This window comes from Oryzias melastigma, linkage group LG3 (genome assembly GCF_002922805.2).
Source record: "Oryzias melastigma strain HK-1 linkage group LG3, ASM292280v2, whole genome shotgun sequence".
Classification (NCBI taxonomy): domain Eukaryota; kingdom Metazoa; phylum Chordata; class Actinopteri; order Beloniformes; family Adrianichthyidae; genus Oryzias; species Oryzias melastigma.
In genome coordinates, this window is record NC_050514.1 from 24,122,080 (window position 1) to 24,143,594 (window position 21,515).

Consider the following 21,515-nt stretch of genomic DNA (forward strand, 5'->3'; position numbering starts at 1 on the left):
ACAAGCATGGCCTCCCCTTTCTTCCCAAGAACTTCCTGTATTTTCCTCTTTTCATCTGGCCAAACGAGAAGCTCAGGAATCATGACAAAAAAGCAACCCACTCCCATATATCTTTAATTTCACTTATTTAATAATCGATAGATGTTGCTCGTGAGGATAGTGCACAACTTTTAAACTGTCTTCAATACGTAGTATTGTCATCCTACAAGCTTACTTTTAAATTACCTTTATTTTTCAGTGTTTTTTTTAAGGGTCTATTTAGACTGGACACATTTGGTTATCTTAAATTAAACCAGAGTTTGTTTCCTGGGATAATCTGGAACTAATTTTCTGTCTAAATACAGCCAAGTGGACCCTGGTCCAGGTCCTGGAACCGCTCTCGGACCCATCTTTTAAGGTGGTCTCAGTTCATTTCCAATCAAAATGATCTCTGGTTCACTCTAAGTTTCCTCTGTCTGAATAGGCTCCATGCTTGGAGCGGAACAATTGAACCAAAATGGCCACCGTAGCCGAGGTTTACATGATGTAAACGGAGAGCTGTGGAGCAAAGATGCAACAGCAACTCATTAAAATGTGGTCGGATGAACGCAGGCTAAGCAAAATAACTTAAACACTGTACATATTGCTTCTCGCAATGTTTTCCTGATTATCTATTTGTCTTAAACACTTATCAATATCTGCGTTTACATTGCAAAATGTTCTCGATCGGATCAAAGCTCGGATTAGAATAGTACTGTGCACATAAGCCCTGAAAAACTTTATCCGATTGCAACAGACGTTTCCATGTGCCACACGGTTGAGTGAAATAAATCATTTTGACATTGACAGAACTGTCTAAAATGCCGTAATTAGTCGTAGAAGTAAAAATGGGGAGTTCCGTTGTAAATAAACAAAGGTGCTGTATAGAGCGAGATGACACCCTGAACAAGCTTTCGTTATAATTAAAAATATATTTAAGTGACTGATCCCTCATAATTTTCTAAATTCGTGCAGCAATGTGCATCTTGGCTGCACGTAGATAAGTTTGAATAACATCAGCCTTTATTTGTCTGGACATGATTGGAAGATGAATTCATGTGATATATATATATATTTTTTGCTCAGTTTCTCAGGAGCAGCATTTTCGCATTCAAAAGCCGCCTCCGCTGTCTCGTACGTCCTGAAGCCGCCTGGAGAAACCGATCTCCTTGGAGACACAAATTCAGCAGGTCTCTCGCGCAGAGCAGTTGGACGAACTGCGGTTCGAAGCTCACACCGTAACAAAGCACCTGACCCCCCTCCCAACCAGACATGAAAGGTTACTTGTGTCCATGTAAATGCAGCTACTACACCTTCTTAGCCGATATTTCCTTAGCAACCGTCTTGCTGCATGCCGAAGTAGCAAAAGTAAGTGTTATACCTCACGTCGATCCAGATGTTCAAAACTGGTCAGTGAATTATAAGGTTCGAGTGAGTGAACTATCCTGACAACGATCGCAAAGCACAGGACTTCAAAAATTCCTAGCCAATGACTGAAGAGATCTTTAGTCACATGATTTTGTTTACAGGCTTTAGTTCGAAACAGAAATCTCCACTGGAGCCTAGTCTGAATACAGACCTCAAACTCGATCCAGACCAACAAACTTTTCCAGTCTGAATACAGACTAATAAACTTGCCTCAGTTTGATCTTGGAGAATCTGCAGCCTGCTTTTGCTCTTAATTCCTACTGTGGCATCTTGAGCTGGTCACATGCCTCAGCTTACCTCGTAGATGAGAGATACTCTGACTGTAACTGGGAGGAGAAGTCATCATGGTTTATGTCTGTCACCAGTCTGAGCCAGTGATTTTGAACTACAATCTGTCATTGAATTATGTGTGTTTTGCCTTCACTGAGTTGGGCTTTAGGTCCCTGTGATAATGGTCTTGCAAAATTCAATGTTTCAAAACTTTTGTTGTGTTCCACAATAGGTTCCAGCTCTACATTTGTACCTCAGTGGTTACTCGTCTGAGCCTGCTGAGTTACTGCGGTCTGTCTGACCTCTTTTGTCCCATGTGGCTAAACAACAAACAAAAGGAACCTTTTTGAACAAAGCGAAGCTTATAGACCTGGACTAAGTAATAGAAAAAAAATATATATTAAATGTTGATGAATTTTATGAATGCAGCTCCTCTTTGTTGTGCCATATCAGCTGAAGATCCCCATCAATCACAGCTGCTTATTGTTTACTGAAGAAATTCCCAAGGAGCACTGCAGGAAATTGTCATGTTTAATAATGTTGACACACGCATAAAGTGTGTTTATATGAGCATTTCAGTGTACAGAGTGTTTTAGTAGTGGATAGTTGAAGGCAATGACTGCTCTCTGTCCCCGGGGACTGCTTAAAGCTGAGTTTGCATAGTCTCAGATGACCACTAGTATCAGCTGTTTAGGAGAGCGATGACTGCTTTGCGTATCTTGACCTTGCAGTTCTCGAGGAGAGACCTAAGGCTAGTTTGTCAGAATTTTACGAGCACATGCTGTGCAGTCTTTTGCCCTGGGAGCACAAGTGTAAAAGCTGAAGAGCCATCACACGTAGGTCTCATGACCCTGGAATTCTGTGTGCAGCTTTCCAGGAATCTTATCTGGAGGCTATAATGAACTCGTTTCCCCTCCATCCAACATTCTTTATTTGCTCAGATCTCAGAACAATTAAGATGTAGCAAGAAGTGTAAATTGATGGCTGTCACTGTTAAAATGTTACGTAATGCTCAAGATTTCCCTTTTTTATTAGTTAAATGTCATCATGCCATGTGTAATATTTGGATTTATTACTTTGTATTTTATATTAAAACAACAATTTTTCTGCAGTGAGTTTTAAGGCTCGTAAAAGTCAAACTCGGAAATGTGCCATGTCTTATCAGTGTCTGATGAGCCGCTATCTCCTTCATACTTTACAGTTGTAGAAGAGTATTTGTATATTGAATATGTGAGTGTTTTAAGTAAAAAGCCATGTTAGGGAGTTGATATTCTTTAGATCATCAGTTAGTCTGTTAGAAAAAGATATGGCTTTGTAAAACAGTTTTTCTTAACTATGTTCCTCTTTATGAGGCATTAACGCTCATTTTTTTTAACGGAGTCTACTTCTTTGTCTCCTATGTTTGGGTCTGGTATTTATATGTTTAAGTACTTTTAAGAGAAAAAAAGATTAAGTATGTTATGTATTAAAGCAGCTCTGTTTGTTGCTTCCAGTTGAACACAAATTACTTTTTTTGAACTTCATCACACAAAGCGGTAAAAGTACACATTTTCTTTGTCAATGGTTTCAATGCAAGTTTATAAACTGAGAATCTAGTTGTATTTCCTGACCTTCATTGTTGCCCTCATTATGGAACAAAAATATATTTCTCATAAGGCCCTTTACACTATACACTCTAAATATTATAAAACAAATTTAGTGTAAAAGCTTAACCCCATTAAAAGTATGTTTTTTTAAACAACCCTACAATCTTTATAAAAACAGAGTTTATTTAAGTTGTCAGTCAGCCTGTAAGAACAAGAGTGACAGTATTTGCTGCTGAGCTTGTTGTGACATGGGTCCATGTTGCAAGTCTCTACTGTGAAGGAATTTCTCACTCTGTAAAACTACGCTACTTATGTTGTCTGATAATGCAGCAACAAACTGCATCTGTTTTTGTCCAGTTACTTGCTGTGAGGTGTCGTACATCCATTTGGCTAGTACTTTTTTGTTTAAACTTTATGGTTAAAAGCAATTTATTTTGAATTGATCTTCATGAAATAGAAAAACTGATCATTAAGTCTATACATCAATTTTTACTTTTTTTTTTCTGACCCAAACCTGCTCTCCGTTAGTTTTTATGTAGGAAGCTCAATATTAGTTTGGTTTATATCAATCATGATATTGAGATTTATATTGAATAGAAATTTTAAGATATTAAATTATACCAAAAATTGAATCAAATTGAGAAGTTGTGAATTATATCAATTTAGTACTTTGGTAATGATACCCGGCTCCATTAATTGTATTCTCTGCTGTTATTCCAACACTTTCCCTTGATATTTTAAAAATATTAACATTTTACTGTACACTTGATCATGTGAAACCTTGTTGTTTTCCACAGTCCTAAATTTGTTGCGTCCATCAGGATTTCACTAAATTCTTCTGGATGATGTGCGCTCAGTGTTGTCAGCTGTCTTACAAATGGTTATCACTGCATTATTCACTAGTCAATGAAGAGATATGGATCTTCTTGGACTGTCGAGCCTCTCGTTCACATCAATTGTGTTTTTAATCTGAATAAGTAATCTTATTTGGTTTTCTTGAGCAATCTTAAAAGTCATGTATATGGGGTTGTGATATAGCTGAGGTTTGATTTTTAGTGAAATCTGCTTTTATTCATTAAATTATTCAAGGAAATTAATATTTTTCCAAGAGCTCATTAATTAGACAAAGACTTCTGTTGTAGAATATTCATTTTTCTAAATGGGGGGGAAAACACCTGGATAGAAGGTCTGCCATCATTGTGTTGTGGGGTAGGGATGTGTTGAAACCTGAATAGAAATGCACATTCAACTCATAAAACAATTTCTTGGAAAGACAGGTTTTTCTCAGCAACAATGATACTTTAGAACATGTAAACTCACCCAAAGTTGATAACTTTTGGCCAGTATGATGATGGGACAGATGCTTCTCGCCAGTGATTCTTTGGTTGGTGCATTTTCCCACCTATTGAACATTTTTAGGTTTACAATTCAGTGCAGCACCATGGACGATCAAGCAGATATGACCATTGTTTTTATTTTTTACAAGGATTTTGGGAGAAATCCTTGTAAAAAATCAATTCTATTAACAGATACATAGAACAGCGGTTTGTTGACCAACAACTGTGGAAATGATGTCGTTACTAATGTGTGTCAAAAGTCAAGGCAACGTAAAGCAAACATTTGGTTTTTGATAAGTCTTTAATCAACAGTAATTTGACTTGATCCCCTTTAGAAATGCATTCTCCAGTTGCAGTTTTTGCACAACCACCTTTGATTATTTGAATTCTGTTACTTTTTTTCTTGCTACTTGGTCATTTAATCAGTACATTTGGAAAATTAAAAGCTATACTTAGTTGTTGAAAATGCTCAAGTTCACAGTCCTTGCTTCAGTTGCCCACAAGTGATATCTGAAGTGCTGATTCCATTGCTCGGAGGCATTCTAAAGGTTAGTGGAACCCGGAGGGCAAATGTTTTTACCCGGTGCTACAGCAAGAAGGGCCGTAGGTCTGATATTTGATCACTGTGGAAATGCTTTATATCCCCAACTGTGTGTTTCTGAGTAAACAAACGGATTCCCACTCATACTCATGGCTCCGGCGAAACGCCACCTTCTCATTGTAATGGACCGTGAAACACTGTTGTATTTAACAAATTGAGAATTAACAAATGCACAGAGAAAAGCCAGAGAGGAAGAGGGAGTGAGCGGGGAAGTGAGTGAGTGAGAGTGTAATGTGTTTTTTGGCAGGGCCTCTGAAGTCTTTTGTTGCACGACATTCTCAGGTATCACAGTTACTGCTTTGCACTGAACAGTCGTGCTTTATCAGCCTCGTTTACACTCACCTTTTTCTTTTTGCACTGGTTCATGAAACTGTTGTGTTTTGTGTGTTCATTTTATCGTGGTGACACAAAAAGGCCTCATTCAGCTTCTTTTATGCGTCATATTTGTCACTAGTTCAACAGGTACTTAAATTCCTGAGTGTATAGAAGCATTGAGCATTAAATATTTAGTAACTGTTCTTCTGGTTACTATGCATCTTCATGTCAGTGGATATGCTTGGGGTACTAAAAACAACCTTGTTTGAAAATGCTTGAAGTAGATTTTGAGTTTCTCTAATCATTTATTGTAAAGGATTTAAAGAGGATTCACCACCACTAAGATCTTGGAATCACATCCAGTGAGAGATCACAATTTTGGTTAGTTTGGTAGTCTTATAGGAGTTTATTATTATTTTTTTTTAACTCGAGCTCTTATTTTCTTCCACTCATTCATATAAAATACCTGACACAGCAGCAAGAATTGAAATACTAATGGATCTTATGTTGTACATATTTTATTGCATGTCAAAATGTTCCTACACATAGATGAGACTAAAACAACACTTTCTCTTCACTAATGGAAAAAAAGTCACAAAGACAGCTACTAAAAGATGTCCTTTGAGTCTCACTCCGATTACCATTTGATCTACTGTAAAAGCATTTCCAGTGTTTTGTTTTGTTTTTATTTTTTTGTTTTATGATGACGCCGTTTTTGCCAAAATTAAAAATCTTGTCATTACTACAATGACATGGTGGTGAACTAGAATTTGGCCTTTGAATTGTGGTCGAGATCATTGGCAGAAAGTAACCTCAGCCCTCTTCCCATTTGTGTTTTTGGCCCACCAATGCGTGTTTTCTGTCACAAATGTGCTCCTTTTAATCCTTTTTTTATCCTGACTCCTGAATAAAGAAATATGCAGGAATGCAATTTTAAGCTTAATTCTCTTAATACAGTACATGTCCTCCATCAGAAAATGCCACAAGAACATGTTAAAAACATCAAAAACAGTTTGTTTTTTTTAAATCGTTTCCAGTGGTCTTTTAATTATGATTATGCCTTTTAAGGCAAAGTTTTAAAAACCTGTGTTCTTTAGGACACAGTTTCTGCAGAGCAGCAGGAGTTGATCAGGAATTTGCTTCCGAGTTGTGAACAGGCCATTGGCTCGGAGTAAGCCTGTGCTGATTTCCCATGATCCTTTTGTTTACTTGCTCTCCCGCTAGCTTACAGCCCTTCACAATCATCAAGCAAACACTAGCGGTGCAGCAAAAATGGTGTGCAATTTCAGAGCTTTCCAGCCGCATTTCAGCTCAAATGTGAAAAACAAAGACGTACATGGATCAAGTCGTCTGCAGGTTGATTCATCAGAATGGAGCGGAGCAGGAATGTTGTGGGTTGCCAATTGTAGTTTGTATGGAGCAACTCCAAGCTTTTTTTAAGCATTTTTTTGTCTGCTCCTTATTTCCTAGTATTTGACTAAAGAAATACTCAGTTTTAATCTAATTTTCTTGATCATGAGAAGAACAAGAACAAGCTAAAAACACAATTTTCATTGTGAGTCTTTAAGCAGTTAGATTGTTTGTGCACTCTCAGGAAAAATAGTTTTTTTTTACCTTATAAATCTCACAGACTAAAACAATATATTAATAATTTATGTGCATATTGTCATCGTAAACTAATCCTGCAGCTGCATTCAAAGCAACAACTTTGAAAGGCTTTGGCTTAAGAAATAAAACTGCAGCTTTCAACTTGGAAAACACAGACCCTGACTAAACTCTGTTTAGTGTCAGTAATTTCCCTCTGGGGGAAAATGAAAACTACCAGTTTAACTGCAGCACTGTAGTAATTGCAGACTACATCACTGCAGCCCCTCCTGCTTTTAATAGGTTTAATTTAATAAAATGCTGTTTTAATTGCTTAAAAGTGCATTTATTTTCTTCTGACACCAAAAATATTTTTTTTTGGTTCAATATAGTTTATTTGCCAGCAATAAATATTCTTGGTGTTTGACTAAAAGCACCAACTGCTTTAATATGTGGTTCAATACAATATTGGATAACTGTTAGTAAAAATTCACGACATTTACTGACATTTTTAAAGTATTTTTCCTAAGAGTACTGTTTCTTAATTTCCTACAAAGTGAGTTTGTTTTAAGGAGTTTGTTGGATTTTAAATTAACTCGGGAAGTGTTAACCAGAATTCAAAACATTTAAGTTTTTTGTAAAAAAGTAGAAAAATATTGTAGTTGCAACCCTTTTATCAGTGGCATTTCTCATTTGAATCTACTGTTAGTCTTGAAGAATTCTAACATTTTCAAACATCCTAAGAACTTTCAAATTGAAGCTAGTAATTGTTTTGTGTTTTAAAGTTTAAGAGAAGGACAGTAAGAAAGGTCTGCACTGTTGGATTTTTTTTTTTTGTGTGTTCTTGCATGAATCACAGTTGGTGGTGTGTCATCAGGAGACAACTAGGTATATATCATGAGGCCTCTGCCCATCCGCTAATCTTCTCCCACACCCCCTCCTCGCTGGTGTCTTCCCAGCCTTGGTATAATATCTAGTTAGTCTCAGACACATTCATCTGCCCCTTTGGTGGCTTCTTTACAGATTAACTGTGGAAGGGGTTTTGGAGGCAGCAACCTCTCACTGTTGGCTCAGCTTTTAACTCCGCTGGGTTCTGTATGGTAACCGTTGCCCTGCAGACTTCTCGGGCAGGAAACCCTCAGAGACCAGGCATCTAATGAGGTGTTGCTGATGACCCTGGACGCAGGAGAAGCTGTGGTGATAGTGGTTTGTCCAGGAGATGCATGAAGGATCCTTGGTATGTTCCTGTACAAAGCCCTTAAACACAGAGATGACGAGGACGTTCAGGTACATATTGGCTCCGCTTCTCTGGTCAGGTGAAGAAGTTTGTGTTTCTGTTTTTGGTGAAATTCAAATGTCCTCGAGTGGCTGGAACGTAAAATTCCAAAGTTCGAGTGGGAATGATCTACGTGGAGGAATGAAAGATCGTCTTATTATGCAATGATGATTAACTTTAGTTTCTTGTTTGTTTTTTATCAAGAAATGTGCAGAGAATACAGATGGCAAAAGTAGATTTTGAAACGTTTTGGTGTTTCAGGAGTGGGTAAAAAGCTTCGTATTTGTGTTTTCAGACTTTCCCTCTGTGCTGGGTCAGATTTATAGCATTAATCGCCCTTGGGCTTCTCTAAGCTGTGCTGAAAGAACTGAAAGAATGAAGCATTAATTAAATTCCTGTAACACTGAATTATATGAAAAATGCTAGAAAATAGAAAACTAGTGTTTTTTGCAGCAATTGTAATTGGGAAAACTTAATATTATTCCTTTTTTAAGCTAAGTGGTAGTATTTTATTTTCTACATTTAAATTCAATTTTAAGGGAATCCTGATATGCTCTGACATTTTTTTTAAATTATACAATAATTTTTATTCTCACTTTTTTGATAAATTTGTAAATATCAAGAATCGTTCATATAATTTTAAAAGTATTTTACGTTAAATGCTACTATAAATCTTTGCATGTGGCGCTTATGCTTTTTCTGTTTGTTCACAGTCCCAGAAACCCTGGATAGAAGTCACTTTCACCAAGAGGGAATGTGTGTACATACTTCCAGTGTCAAAGGACCCCCACAGGTATGTGCCCAGTGTTAGATGTCCAACGTAGTAGCCATGGAAACGCGGTAATCACATAGTGCACATTTAATTAAGCCCAAACCTTGACCAATGCTCTCTGAGTGTGTCTTGTTAATTGCATGATTGAGAGAGAAATGTATCAACTTGGTTGAAAGGATTTAATTAAACTTTTTTTTGTTTGGCAAAAATTAAATAAAAAACGTTATGATGTATTTAGGGACCACACTATTTCCTGTATTTTCAGTGCATCAATGGAGACTTGGTGCTGGTGGACTTCTGTTAAATGTACCAGGAGTTTCCATAAACTCACTGGAATCTTACAAATCAACGTTAAAGTAGCATGTGGGCTCAGTCCTGGCTGGTTTATGATGAGAACTCCTCGATAGTGCATTTAAGAGAAGCACTCGTAAAGTAGCTAAGGTACAAGTACAGCTATAAAGACATGAAGATTATCTGATTACAGAAAGGTTGATATATTTTTTTTTATCATGTCTCTCAGCTGCAGGTAATTACTGTTTAACCACCCTCTTTGACTGTGAACTTTTAGTTATTTTTCCAAGAAGCTGGATGTCTTTCTGTTAGCGCACCGTCATGCTTGATGACGCTTTGCTGGGTTTTCTTTAGCATCAATTATTGCCCGCTGACTTTCGTTCAGAAATAGTCATAGGTGCTGTTGTGTTTAAAGGATTTTGAGGTGTTAATGAACATCCGCTTGTGTTACATTTGGTCAAAGGTTTGCACGTGATGGATAACAAAATGAGTTTCTATACAGCTTTTACCTCTATACGTCAATAGTAAGACTAACAGACTATAGTCCAAGTTGAGTTGTGCATTGATCTTTTTTTAAAATTTGTAATTATTCTCCAGATGCCTTCCAGGATGCCAGATTTGCCAACAGCTTGTGCGGTGAGTGTGTATTAATATTGTTATACATATATATTGTAATGTGTGCCTATTTCTTTAGGTTCGTCCTGCCAGGCTAACATGGAAAGAACCTGGTAGATTCTTTGAAATTGTAATTCCACTAAGGAACAAAACTTTCTCAGGAAACAATTAGCTTCCAGGTTTTGTGAGTGTCCTGTTCACATTCTTTCCAGAAGCTACTGTAGAAAGTAAGGAAAGAATGAGGGGAAAGAAATCAACCTGTAATCATTATTTCAAAAACCATTCAAGGGTTGAGTTTTCCAAAAGCTCATTCATGCCTGGCCTAGTGGAGGAGGACATCTTACTATGAGAAGCTGTTTTTTGTTTCCTCATAAGTACTTTTATTCATCAAAAACCCTATGATGATGTCACAGCTTCATCTTTGAACTTTTAACCCTCAATATAATTTAGTTTCAGTTATTTCTATACATAAATAAGGTTCAGTCAGTGTTTTTAAGTGCATTTTTTGCATTTTTCTAATTCTCTGAATATTTGTGGAGGTTGTGTGGGTGGTGGTTCTGAATCAGGCTATAAGGCAAAAAATAGATGGAAAAATATTCCTCCAAATAAATTAGGTCACCCTGTAATCTCTAGTAAAAAAACAGTGCATTTAGTGCTTTTAAATGAAGTTTGCTGAATGAAGAGGCTGTGGAAATGCTTGACAAGGGGTTTGAATGCTAACCAAAATAATGTGAAGGGTTAAAAGTTATATTTCTTTCCTTTTCTTTCTTTTTTTTTAAGTTTAGTTGGTGTTTTTGTGTTGACGGTAGTCCCTTATTTATCGTGGGAGTTTCATTCTAATAATAACCCAAGAAAGGGGAAATCTGCAGGTAGTCATCTTTTATTTTTTACAGTAATTATAGATGTTTTAAGACTCTCAAATCCCTTAATATACTTTTCTCTGGCTGAAACTAATATTTTAACACTTTTGTCTTTTTTAAAATCTAAAGGTTTAAGCTTTTGTAGTAAAAATAAGTCCAGGTTTAAAGAATGAAAACAATGATCTGTTTAATGGTTTAAGAGTTGCATCAAACTGAACTGATTTTGTAAAAAAGGTTGATTTGCAAGGTCAATAGCCAATCAGGAAACGGAGCACAATGCGCTGGAAAAAAAGAAAAAAAAAAGGGTGGCAAATTGCATTTTAAAAATCAATTAAACGGTGAGAGCACAAAGGGTGAACAGTTAATATAGAAAATTTAAAATAAATGCAAAATGTATACTCTTATTTGTGTGGATGTATTCCACATGTATTATTTGAATTATTTGAAATTGTTTGTTTTCCTATCCGAAGGTGCTGTTGTGGTCGGCTGGTGCGGCAGCACGCTGGCTTCACTGCCAGCTTGGCCACAAAGTACTCCGATGTGAAGTTGGGTGAAAACCCCAACCCGCCTATGCCTGAGCTGGAGGAGTGGTCCGTGGAAAAGCACACAGAAGCGAGCCCCACTGACGCTTATGGCGTCATCAACTTCCAGGGAGGGTCTCACTCCTACAGAGCCAAGGTAACCATTTTTTTTTCTCTCATGTACAGCATCTTTTCTTTGCTTTAAATATACAGTGATCTGATATTTCCCAATTTGCTTATGTAAGCATTTTCCCTTTGTCTTGTGACGTGGACAGTATGTGCGTTTGTCTTATGACTCGCGGCCGGAGAGCGTCCTGCGGCTCATGCTGAAGGAATGGCACATGGAGCTCCCCAAGATCCTCATCTCTGTCCACGGAGGAGTTCAGAACTTTGAGCTGCACCCTCGCATCAAGCAGGTGGTGGGCAAGGGCCTCATCAAAGCTGCAGTCACCACCGGGGCCTGGATTCTGACTGGAGGGGTCAACACAGGCATGTGGTCTGAGGAGAAGAATGTTATCTCTGACATGCTGTTAAAATCAAAGCTCACCGGTGCTTTGTGTTGATGTTCCTCGGTGCTTTGGCCTCTACGAGTTTGTTTACAGGAATCTCCCACAATTTGGTGTTAAATGAAATGTTACTGACTAATGCAAAGTTACACAAACACAGCGTGAAGCTGACACGCTGATGTAGCAGAAGTTGTAATGCTGGCCTCCAAGCGTGTCATTTGATCGTGAGTCGTGGCTGAGGTGTGTTTGCAGCCACAGCATGCTGCTAAGATGCTGCGGTCTGATGATGGTGTTTAAGCCATTACTCACAGGGTCAATTACTCAGACCGGTGATTACTTTAATGTCTCATTGGCACCACGGCAAACTGGGAACGTCTCCTGGCTCACAAGTTATTGCTGAATCCATGAGATCCATCAGCTTGGTATTGTGGTTCTTTACCAAAAAAAAAAAAAAACACACATGGGGGCAAATACACTTGTTATGGACTTAATTTATAATTGCTCTATGCCTTCACCTGGTAGGGGTTTTATGCTAAACTGCACCTTTTCTGACTTTTTGCAGAAGAATTTGTTGAAAAAATTCCTAAAAATTAGAGGTTGTAAATTAAAAACCACAGCAAATTCCTGATTGAGTTTAATGCATTCTTCCAAAAGGTGTGGCAAAGCATGTGGGAGATGCTCTCAAAGAACACTGTTCAAGATCGGCAAAGAAAATTTGTACTATTGGGATTGCACCGTGGGGAGTCATTGAAAACAGGAACGATCTCATTGGTAAAGATGTAAGCGACAACTCCTATAATTTTAGCATGATTCATCTGACATTCTTTGGTTAGATTTCCAGTTAATTCAGCAATTTCCTACTTTGTAGATAATAGCTCCATATCAGACGCTGCTGAACCCCCTGAGCAAACTAAACGTTCTCAACAATCTGCATTCCCATTTCCTGCTTGTGGATGATGGGACGGTGGGCAAGTACGGAGCCGAAGTGAAACTGCGCCGGGATCTGGAGAAGCACATCAACCTGCAGAGAATACACGCACGTAAGAGAAACTCACTTTGCAGTTGCAACTGGATTTAGTTTTTCCTCGCTAAATCATGTATAATCTTTTGCTATTTTTGTGGATTTTTCTCAGCGCAACTTTGCATGCTTTATTTTTCTTTTTTTAACCACACAGTGAGTTCTGCATCCTGATAGGCTGTTGAGATTGTCAGTCATTCTGACTTGAGTCCTGTACAGAATGCATTCAGTTTTCCACATTTACATAAATCTTCAAACGAATATTTGTTTTCATTCTATATAACTGGACTTACTTTACTATGAAGATTTGAACTTTGAAAGTTTAAACAAGAGAGAAGTATTAATGTCAATGTCTGTCTGAGAATAGTGTATAAAGTGTGTAGTGAGGAGTTAAACAGCATTAAAACATCTGTATGCTCATTACTCACTTATCCAGTGGCGGTCAAAGCAGTTTGTGGACAATAAGAACAGGCAGTCGCCTACCATTGCTTAATAATAAGTCCGGCCCTGCACCTATCATGGTTTATTTATAGACCTTATCCCCCTTGACAAAGGAGAGAACACTGTTATTCAGCAGATAATTTCTTTCTAATGAGTATTGATCTAATCAGAGTTGCCTCTAAAAACCGACAAGTTGGTACATTTGTAGTGACGCACAAAAAGCTAGACCGGTCCTTGCGTTTCCTCCTCTGATAGAATCAACACAAACCTTTAAATCTATGTCATCGTATCTATTTTCATTCAGTTTTGCACCTTGAAAGAGTCACCCAAGTTGTGTAAGGTATAAAAATAAAACCGGTCGGGTCAAATTTATGTGAGGGTTTTGTATAGGACAAGAGCAATTAATTTTATTTTATCTGACAGTTTGCCATAAATAGCAAATATGTGATAACGATGATAAATGCCTGGTATCACCTCAACCTCTGACACACTTTCATTGAAGTTCATCTTCACCGCAGGAATATAGTTGCAGCCATTGTGTAATTGAAGCCTACTGTTGGATGTGAAGAACTGTGAGCTTCTGTTCAAATTACTGATTAAAGGCCAGAAGAAAGTATCTCAGGTGCTGTTTTGTTTTCTGTCGCAGGAATCGGTCAGGGTGTTCCCGTTGTGGCACTGATCTTTGAAGGCGGTCCCAACGTCATCCTGAATGTTCTGGAGTACCTCCAGGAAACCCCCCCTGTGCCCGTGGTGGTGTGCGAGGGGACGGGTCGCGCTGCCGACATACTGGCCTACGTCCACAAGCAGACAGAAGAGGGGGGGTAGGTTTGACACAACCTGAGACTCAGGTTTTCAGTTAATTTAAAGCTGAAACACAGATAATCATTGTTTTAGGGATAACTTTACAGGTAAAAAAAATTAACTGATCTGCAATGTTAAGAAAGTTACGCATAGTCGTGGATTTTCCATGTTGTTTTAATGCTTATATGTATAAAAATACATTTATTTGCACCCATGAACTAATTTTTAATATAGTTATTATCTTTCTTTTAAGTCTGTTTATGGCAGGGTTAAAAAAATAACTGGCAATATCAACCAATGTTTACGAATGAAGTTATACTTTTATACACAATAATCACAACTTTTGGAAAATCTAATCCTCAAAACAAATGTATTCATTAACAACATAAAAACTCATTCTGTTCACGTCTTACATGTTAGTAATGTATGTTTAGGTTTGCAGGTAGGAAATAAAAAAACTTTTTTTTTTTTTTACTGCTGTGTATTCAAACCATCCTTTACTGAATTTGCAATGGCAAAAGAATGAACAGCTGCTCTGTTTAAAAAGAAAAAAGAAAACATTTTTGATTATTTTAGGGTGTGGCTCGTGGTAGACCTGCAGGAAGAAAAGCTGATCCAATCTGTCAGAGATGGCTACAGATCTGGGGGTGGGCTCTTCAGAAGTTCAGTGTGTTCTAAGAGCAGAGCTGAACACGGGTTGTTGTTGAAGCCAAAGAGGAATCCTTTGCAGAACGTGGCCTGTCCGATCAAGTCTTTACTTGCTGGAGACAAATAAAGGCAGGTTCACAAAGTGATGTTCCTCCCTTTAAATCAATAAAGGTTTCTGTTTTTTCTTCTATGAGCTACCGGTACATACACTTGTTGGTGATACTTTTATTTAGATGTTTTCTAGTGGAAACATTTTATATTTCAAATTTACTTTAAAAAATTATGGAGTTGGGTTTAACTGTGACAAAAGCCCTTTGGTCTCTGTACATGCTCCCTATTGATATCATATATTACATTTAGAGGTCTTCAAAAGTACAAAGTAAACCATTATGTTGGGTAAATTAACTGGAAACTTGGATTATGTATGCTTTATTCTAGAGTTAATTTATCAGTAATCTCATGTTTTTATAGCGGCCTGCCAACAGGTCACAAAAGATTAATTTGTGGTGCTTTTAAATAGGTCTTACTGATAAAGAATCATAACTAAGCTATCATTAGCTTCAAAGTTCCAATAAACTGACATGTCTTGTGGTAGTGAATTATCAGCTTTTGAATCAGCACGAGCGGGCAATAATAAAGTAGAGACCTGAGGTCATATTCAGATAAGTTAGTTGATCTTTGTGTTTTCTGAATTTTTTTTTTTTTCCTGATATCATGAAAGTCTAAAAATTGGCTGATTGTGCTGCTATACAATTGTGAAACTACCCTAACTTTGTGGGTTTAAAGCAATTTTTGTAAACATTTTCTGGTATCATTGTTTCCAGTGGTCTTCCTGATGGAGTTGAAACGGATATCATAGCAACCATCAAGAAGACCTTCAATTTCAGCCACAGCGATGCCATCCATCTCTTCCAGATGCTGATGGAGTGCATGAAGAGCAAAGAACTGGTAAGTCCTTGTTCTTAACTTAAAAAAACTTCCTCTTTCATAACATGTTCATCCTTTTGTTTAGTGAAATTTTTATCCTAATTTAGTTGGGGAAATAAATAATTTTTTAAATATTTTATAATTGAACAAAACATTTTTGGAAGCCAGAAGGTTTTAGGATGAAGTGATGCTCTCAAAGTTCAGGAGAGCAAAGAGGGCATCCATCTTCTTGACCGCTTCTTCCCTTTCGGGGTCGCGGGGTGCCGGAGCCTATCCCGGCTACTGAAGGGCGAAGGCGGGGTACACCCTGGACAGGTCGCCAGTCCGTTGCAGGGCCCCAATCACACACACATTCACTCTCACATTCACACCTAGGGGCAATTCAGAGTCGCCAATTAACCTACGAAGCATGTTTTTGGACGGTGGGAGGAAGCCGGAGTCCCCGGTGAAAACCCACGCATGCACGGGGAGAACATGCAAACTCCACACAGAAAGGTCCCAGCCGGGATTCAAATCGGGGTCTTCTCGCTGTGAGGCAAGAGCGCTAACCACTTGCGCCACCGTGCAGCCCCAAAGAGGGCATCAATAACTGTAAATTGAGACTATAAAGACGTCATCCTTTGGGAACAACACAGGAAAAAAATCTATTAACTTCCTTCATGAAAACGAAGAACTACAGAAATCATGGATAAATGACCCCTGTAAAGAGGTCGTTTAATGTAACGCTAACAAAAATCACTTTGATTTATGTGAAGATTTTTTTTTAAACTGATCACTTCCTAATTGTTCCATCTCCAGACCTGAATTGAACTGAATGTTGCCATCAAACATACTAAAAAGACGAGTAAAGTGACTAAATGCTTATTTGATTTATTAGAAAATGTGCCAATATAGTGTAGTATAGCATGTGTTTTACAGAATATGAAAATGACTACAAACTCTTATCATAGCTAACCAATAACTTTGATCTTTTTATTGTATAAAAGAATATTTAAAACATTTTATTCTTAAAATCTTTTAAAATGTGTAAGTATTTAGATGCTAATATTAAAACACTTTGTGTCACCAAGTTACTTGTTTGGTTATAATGTTAAAGTAAGAAACACATTGTGTTTTTAGTAAGCTTTAGTTTCAAGTTCAAAGCTTTGGAATAAAAGTGGAAATGGTTAGTAATTATGTCAAAGGATAAACTTTGAGCTAAATGAAAAGGTGGAAGTTTAAAAAAGCTCCTGTGACTGAAATCAGTTGAATTGGTCACAAATATTGTATAATGGTTAGTAATTTTACTTCAACACAAGTTATCCATTACATGTCAATTTAAAACAAAATCCTCCCAGGATGTTTGGACGCACTGGCTTTTGTATTACAGTCAAATGTAGGTCACACAGTTATAGTTTTATCCCAACAGCAACCACTGCAATGCAGTTCACCACACTGAGGCTGCGTGAGACAACAATGGAGTGGAACGACTCCCCATCAGAACTAAACCTTTAACAGAACAATCCTGAACCGGTTTGAGTTAGAAGAGACATCAAATGTTCACAATATGCTGAAAGATTTTCTACAAGGAGAAGTTAACAGGGCAGCTCAGCTGTATAGCTGCACGCCCAAAGGCACACTTTGTGTTAGTGTTGTTTAAGAAAAATGTAACCTTTAAATATAGACTCTGTCTCTGAAATGAAGCAGGTTCTGTTCAAGGTAAGCCTGATAGCTGAAGGGTTTATCTTGGATACGGAGTGGCTGCTTCATTTGAGTTTAAACCGCTTGGTCAGGGCAATTATACAGCACTGTGGTGTTTTTACCTAATAGGTCCGACTGTATTGTATTGGACTGAGGTGTACATGCATCCTCTTGTTTGCATTCTTTTTTCTGCTTCTAAAAATACTAAAGATGCATTAAATGTCTTTGTAGGTGCTGTAACCATCTCTCATCATTTTATTTTTTGTGCGATTGACTAATCACAATTTGTAATTAATTAATCTAATTATCTGTTTTAAATCAAACCTATTAATTGTTGTGAAAAGCCTCATTTTGAGGTATATTCATCGAAATTGGTGACATTGTGGTACTGTAAAATATTAGTATAAGAAAACTTTATAAAGCCACTTTTTTAGTAGTATACTAACAGACTTTGAACCAATACTTTATACCACCAAGGGGATTTTTTTTCGATCTGTCAGGTCTAGAGTGCTCTACTTTAAAAATTAAGAAAAGGAGGAACACTTTTCTGAGTAATCCAAAAGCCACAAATTTGTTATTAATACCATAATAGATATGCTGATGTATCTTTTTCCACAATTTACCGTCCCATACAATCAGTCCTCCATTAATTTATGATGACGAACACCTTGTCAGGCTTTTTCCTTTACATAATAAATACTTGCTGTGGCTTTGTTTTGGGTTACTTCTGTTAAGAACTACAAAGTCGCACATTAATGACGTCACGTGGACAAGATCTGCTCCTTGAGCGTTGTAAGATATGTTTTTAGCAGAGTTCAAATGAAACCTTCATGCACTTGGACCCTTGTTTTATATTTGAGAACACAACAATATTAAAGATGAAAAAAGAGATTACTGTGATTAAAAAAAAAAACAATCACCAGTTTTTATGTAATTGATTAATTGTGATTAATGTGATCATTTGAGGGTCGCACTGTAACCAAAGAGCTATCATTTCAACTTTAAGCAAATGCACTTTGTCGCTGAAGTGGCACACCACGCCCAATTTAACTGTTGATTCCATAACAAACCATCTGCAAACATCTGGGCAACATCTGTGGGAACCTGATGATGTGCTCTCTCTTTTCTATTCAAACAGATCACTGTGTTTGACATCAGCTCAGAGGAACAACAGGACATTGATGTAGCCATCCTAAAGGCTTTGCTCCAAGGTGTGTAAGACTGCCTCTCAAAAGCTTTGATGACCCCTAACCTCCAGAATGAACAAACTGAAAGTGAAAGTCTGTGTGTGTTGTCCACGTTAGCCTTTAGAAGTCAAGATCTCAAGACTTTTCTGTGTTTTCCTACCGATATGGATATGCTTTGAGCACACAATTCCCTCACCCCAGCCTGATGGTGCCCTCCTCTAGTCCAGAGGAGGTCAGGATCCTAATATTCACATGACCTCCTTATACCAACACTGTCAGTCAGCGAGCCCTCATCTCATGGGTTTTATTTTTATTCCCTCTTAGGTTTCAGATCAGGCTTTCATTGGGTTATTGCAGCTCACTCTTTTTTATTGTATTATAAATATTAGGTTTTAAATAAAAAGAAACATGAACATTCACCCTTGCTGCTTAAACACAAACAATCTTCAGAAGTATGAGTATCCTTCATGCTGACTCCACATTTCAGTTTAGAAAATAAATATAACAGCGGTGAGTAAATCTATTAATATGTTCTCTATTAATTATAATTACAATAGAACTACCTCATAAAGATACATGCAGATGCTCTCAAGTTCTCTGATTCTTTTCATTGATGTATATTATATGTTGGGAGGAAATGATGTGAGATTAAAGTACCAAAAAAACTTTAGATTGAACTCCTGGGAAGTGAGATTAACACTGCTTTTGTTGCTTTAATTTTAACAGTTTATCAAAATTGAGATTAATCTAACTGTAGAATCACCTGTTTGTGTTTACACCTTCCCCTTTTTTACTGCAGGTACAAACTTGTCCCCCTTCGATCAGCTGGTCCTGACTCTGGCCTGGGACCGTGTAGACATTGCCAAGAACCACGTGTTTGTGTATGGACAGCAGCTGCTGGTACGTTGACAAATTTGCAAGCATGAGAAATGACTCTCAAGGGATGTTTGCATTGTTGAGCAGTTTGCAGTCACCCTTGCTAAAGCCGGAGTCTCTGTTAGCTTCAGTTTGGGATCTAATGAGCCAGGAAACAGGCTCCATAAACGGCTCTTCTTTTCTGTAATCTAAACCTCTCTGCTCTTGTCTTCATAAGCAGACCCTTGGTGCTCATGTTTATTTTCAAAACAAGAATAGGGCAGGCTTTCGGGTGAATGAGAGGTTGGGTGTTTATTTGAATGCTGTGTGCTTTGAGTTTAATCTGGGTATATTTTAGACCTTCTCCCTCGGTTTGTCTAAAGAAGAACTGCTTGTGTTTCTTCTTTGTTTGTGTGTTTTAGGTGAGTTCTTTGGAGCAAGCCATGCTGGACGCACTCGTGATGGACAGAGTGGACTTTGTCAAGCTGCTGATAGAAAACGGTGTGAGCATGCACCGCTTCCTAACAATCAATCGGCTGGAGGAGCTCTACAACACGGTAACTATTAACGGCAAACGCCGGGCAAAGCATAAATGTTTGCGTCATGCATCTGAACATCTCTGAACGCCCTTCTATTCCAGAAACAATCTCCAAACAACCCAACTCTCCTTCATCTGGTTAGAGATGTTAAACAGGTAAAGAAAGAAAAATGTAATCCCTTTTTAAATGTATAAAAACTGATTAAAGGAAATCTGATGTTTGAGGTGTTTGTGCCTTTTACAGAGTAATCTGCCTCCCAACTACAAAATCACTTTGATTGATGTTGGCCTGGTAATTGAATATTTGATGGGCGGGACTTACAGGTGCAACTACACCAGAAAACGCTTCCGAATAATTTACAACAATCTCCATGGCAACAATAGAGTAAGTAGAAAACATACCCATTTTCTTTTAGCTTTTTAGGTCACAAAGTTTTATATTTAAGTGAGGTCCGCCAAGTACTTTATCTCAGTTAGTTTTTGCAATTTCTATAGCTTTTCATGAATTAAGTTGAATTAGTCATAAAAATCTGAGGGTTATTTTTTTTGTGTGTTGTGCAGAGGTCTGGGCGCCACGCAGTGGGTCCCGGTTCTCATTTCAGGAAAAATCACGAGGCTTTCAGCATGCAAGCTGACAAGAAGGAGAAAACGCGGCACAACCACTTTATCAAGACTGCACAGCCGTACAAACCCAAGGTACAGTCCTGCTGCACGAGATCTACATGAAAAGATTAGAACTGTAATGGGGGAGAGCGGCATTCTCAGCCATCTTGTCATCGTTCCTTTGCTTTTCAGTTGGACTCCTCTGCTGAGCAAAACAAGAAGAGAAGCAAAGAGGAGATTGTGGACATTGATGACCCTGAGACCCGGCGTTTCCCCTACCCTTTCAACGAACTCCTCGTGTGGGCAGTGTTGATGAAGAGGCAGAAAATGTCTCTCTTCTTCTGGCAGCATGGAGAAGAGAACATGGCGAAGGCTTTGGTGGCCTGTAAACTCTGCCGCTCCATGGGCTACGAGGCAAAGAAGAGCGACGTGGTGGACGACACCTCAGATGAGCTAAAGGACTACTCAAAGTAGGTCAGAGGCATTTTGGAGCATTTTGATGAAGTCATGAACTAACATTGCTGATGTGCACCAGTGATTTTGGAACGCTGGCGGTGGACCTTCTGGAGCAGTCGTTCCGGCAGGATGAAACGATGGCCATGAAGCTTCTAACCTACGAGCTGAAGAACTGGAGTAACTCCACCTGTTTGAAGTTGGCTGTGTCCTCCCACCTGCGTCCTTTTGTCGCTCACACCTGCACTCAGATGCTGCTGTCTGACATGTGGATGGGCCGCCTGAACATGCGCAAGAACTCCTGGTACAAGGTTCATGCTCCATCTAGACTTTACTTTTGATTTATAACACATCTCGAAGTTTGTCAAAATGTATTCCTTAACA

At 38.1% G+C, this 21,515-nt stretch overlaps 1 protein-coding gene across 4 annotated transcripts in view; it reads left to right on the forward strand.

The window, feature by feature from the left end:
* trpm7 (transient receptor potential cation channel, subfamily M, member 7) overlaps positions 1–21,515 on the forward strand; it is a 43,528-nt gene that overhangs the window by 947 nt on the left and 21,066 nt on the right. For 3 of the 4 annotated variants that reach the window (XM_024295302.2, XM_024295303.2, XM_024295304.2), the window contains exons 2-17: positions 9,129–9,208; positions 10,076–10,114; positions 11,424–11,631; positions 11,750–11,963; positions 12,635–12,759; positions 12,849–13,020; positions 14,086–14,260; positions 15,713–15,836; positions 18,634–18,706; positions 19,482–19,582; positions 19,960–20,094; positions 20,178–20,231; positions 20,320–20,460; positions 20,637–20,771; positions 20,871–21,148; positions 21,214–21,442. In XM_024295302.2, coding sequence (XP_024151070.1) covers positions 9,129–9,208; positions 10,076–10,114; positions 11,424–11,631; positions 11,750–11,963; positions 12,635–12,759; positions 12,849–13,020; positions 14,086–14,260; positions 15,713–15,836; positions 18,634–18,706; positions 19,482–19,582; positions 19,960–20,094; positions 20,178–20,231; positions 20,320–20,460; positions 20,637–20,771; positions 20,871–21,148; positions 21,214–21,442 — 2,283 coding nt within the window. The remainder of the gene's footprint in view (positions 1–9,128; positions 9,209–10,075; positions 10,115–11,423; positions 11,632–11,749; positions 11,964–12,634; positions 12,760–12,848; positions 13,021–14,085; positions 14,261–15,712; positions 15,837–18,633; positions 18,707–19,481; positions 19,583–19,959; positions 20,095–20,177; positions 20,232–20,319; positions 20,461–20,636; positions 20,772–20,870; positions 21,149–21,213; positions 21,443–21,515) is intronic. The other variant, XM_024295305.2, reaches the window with a different exon arrangement.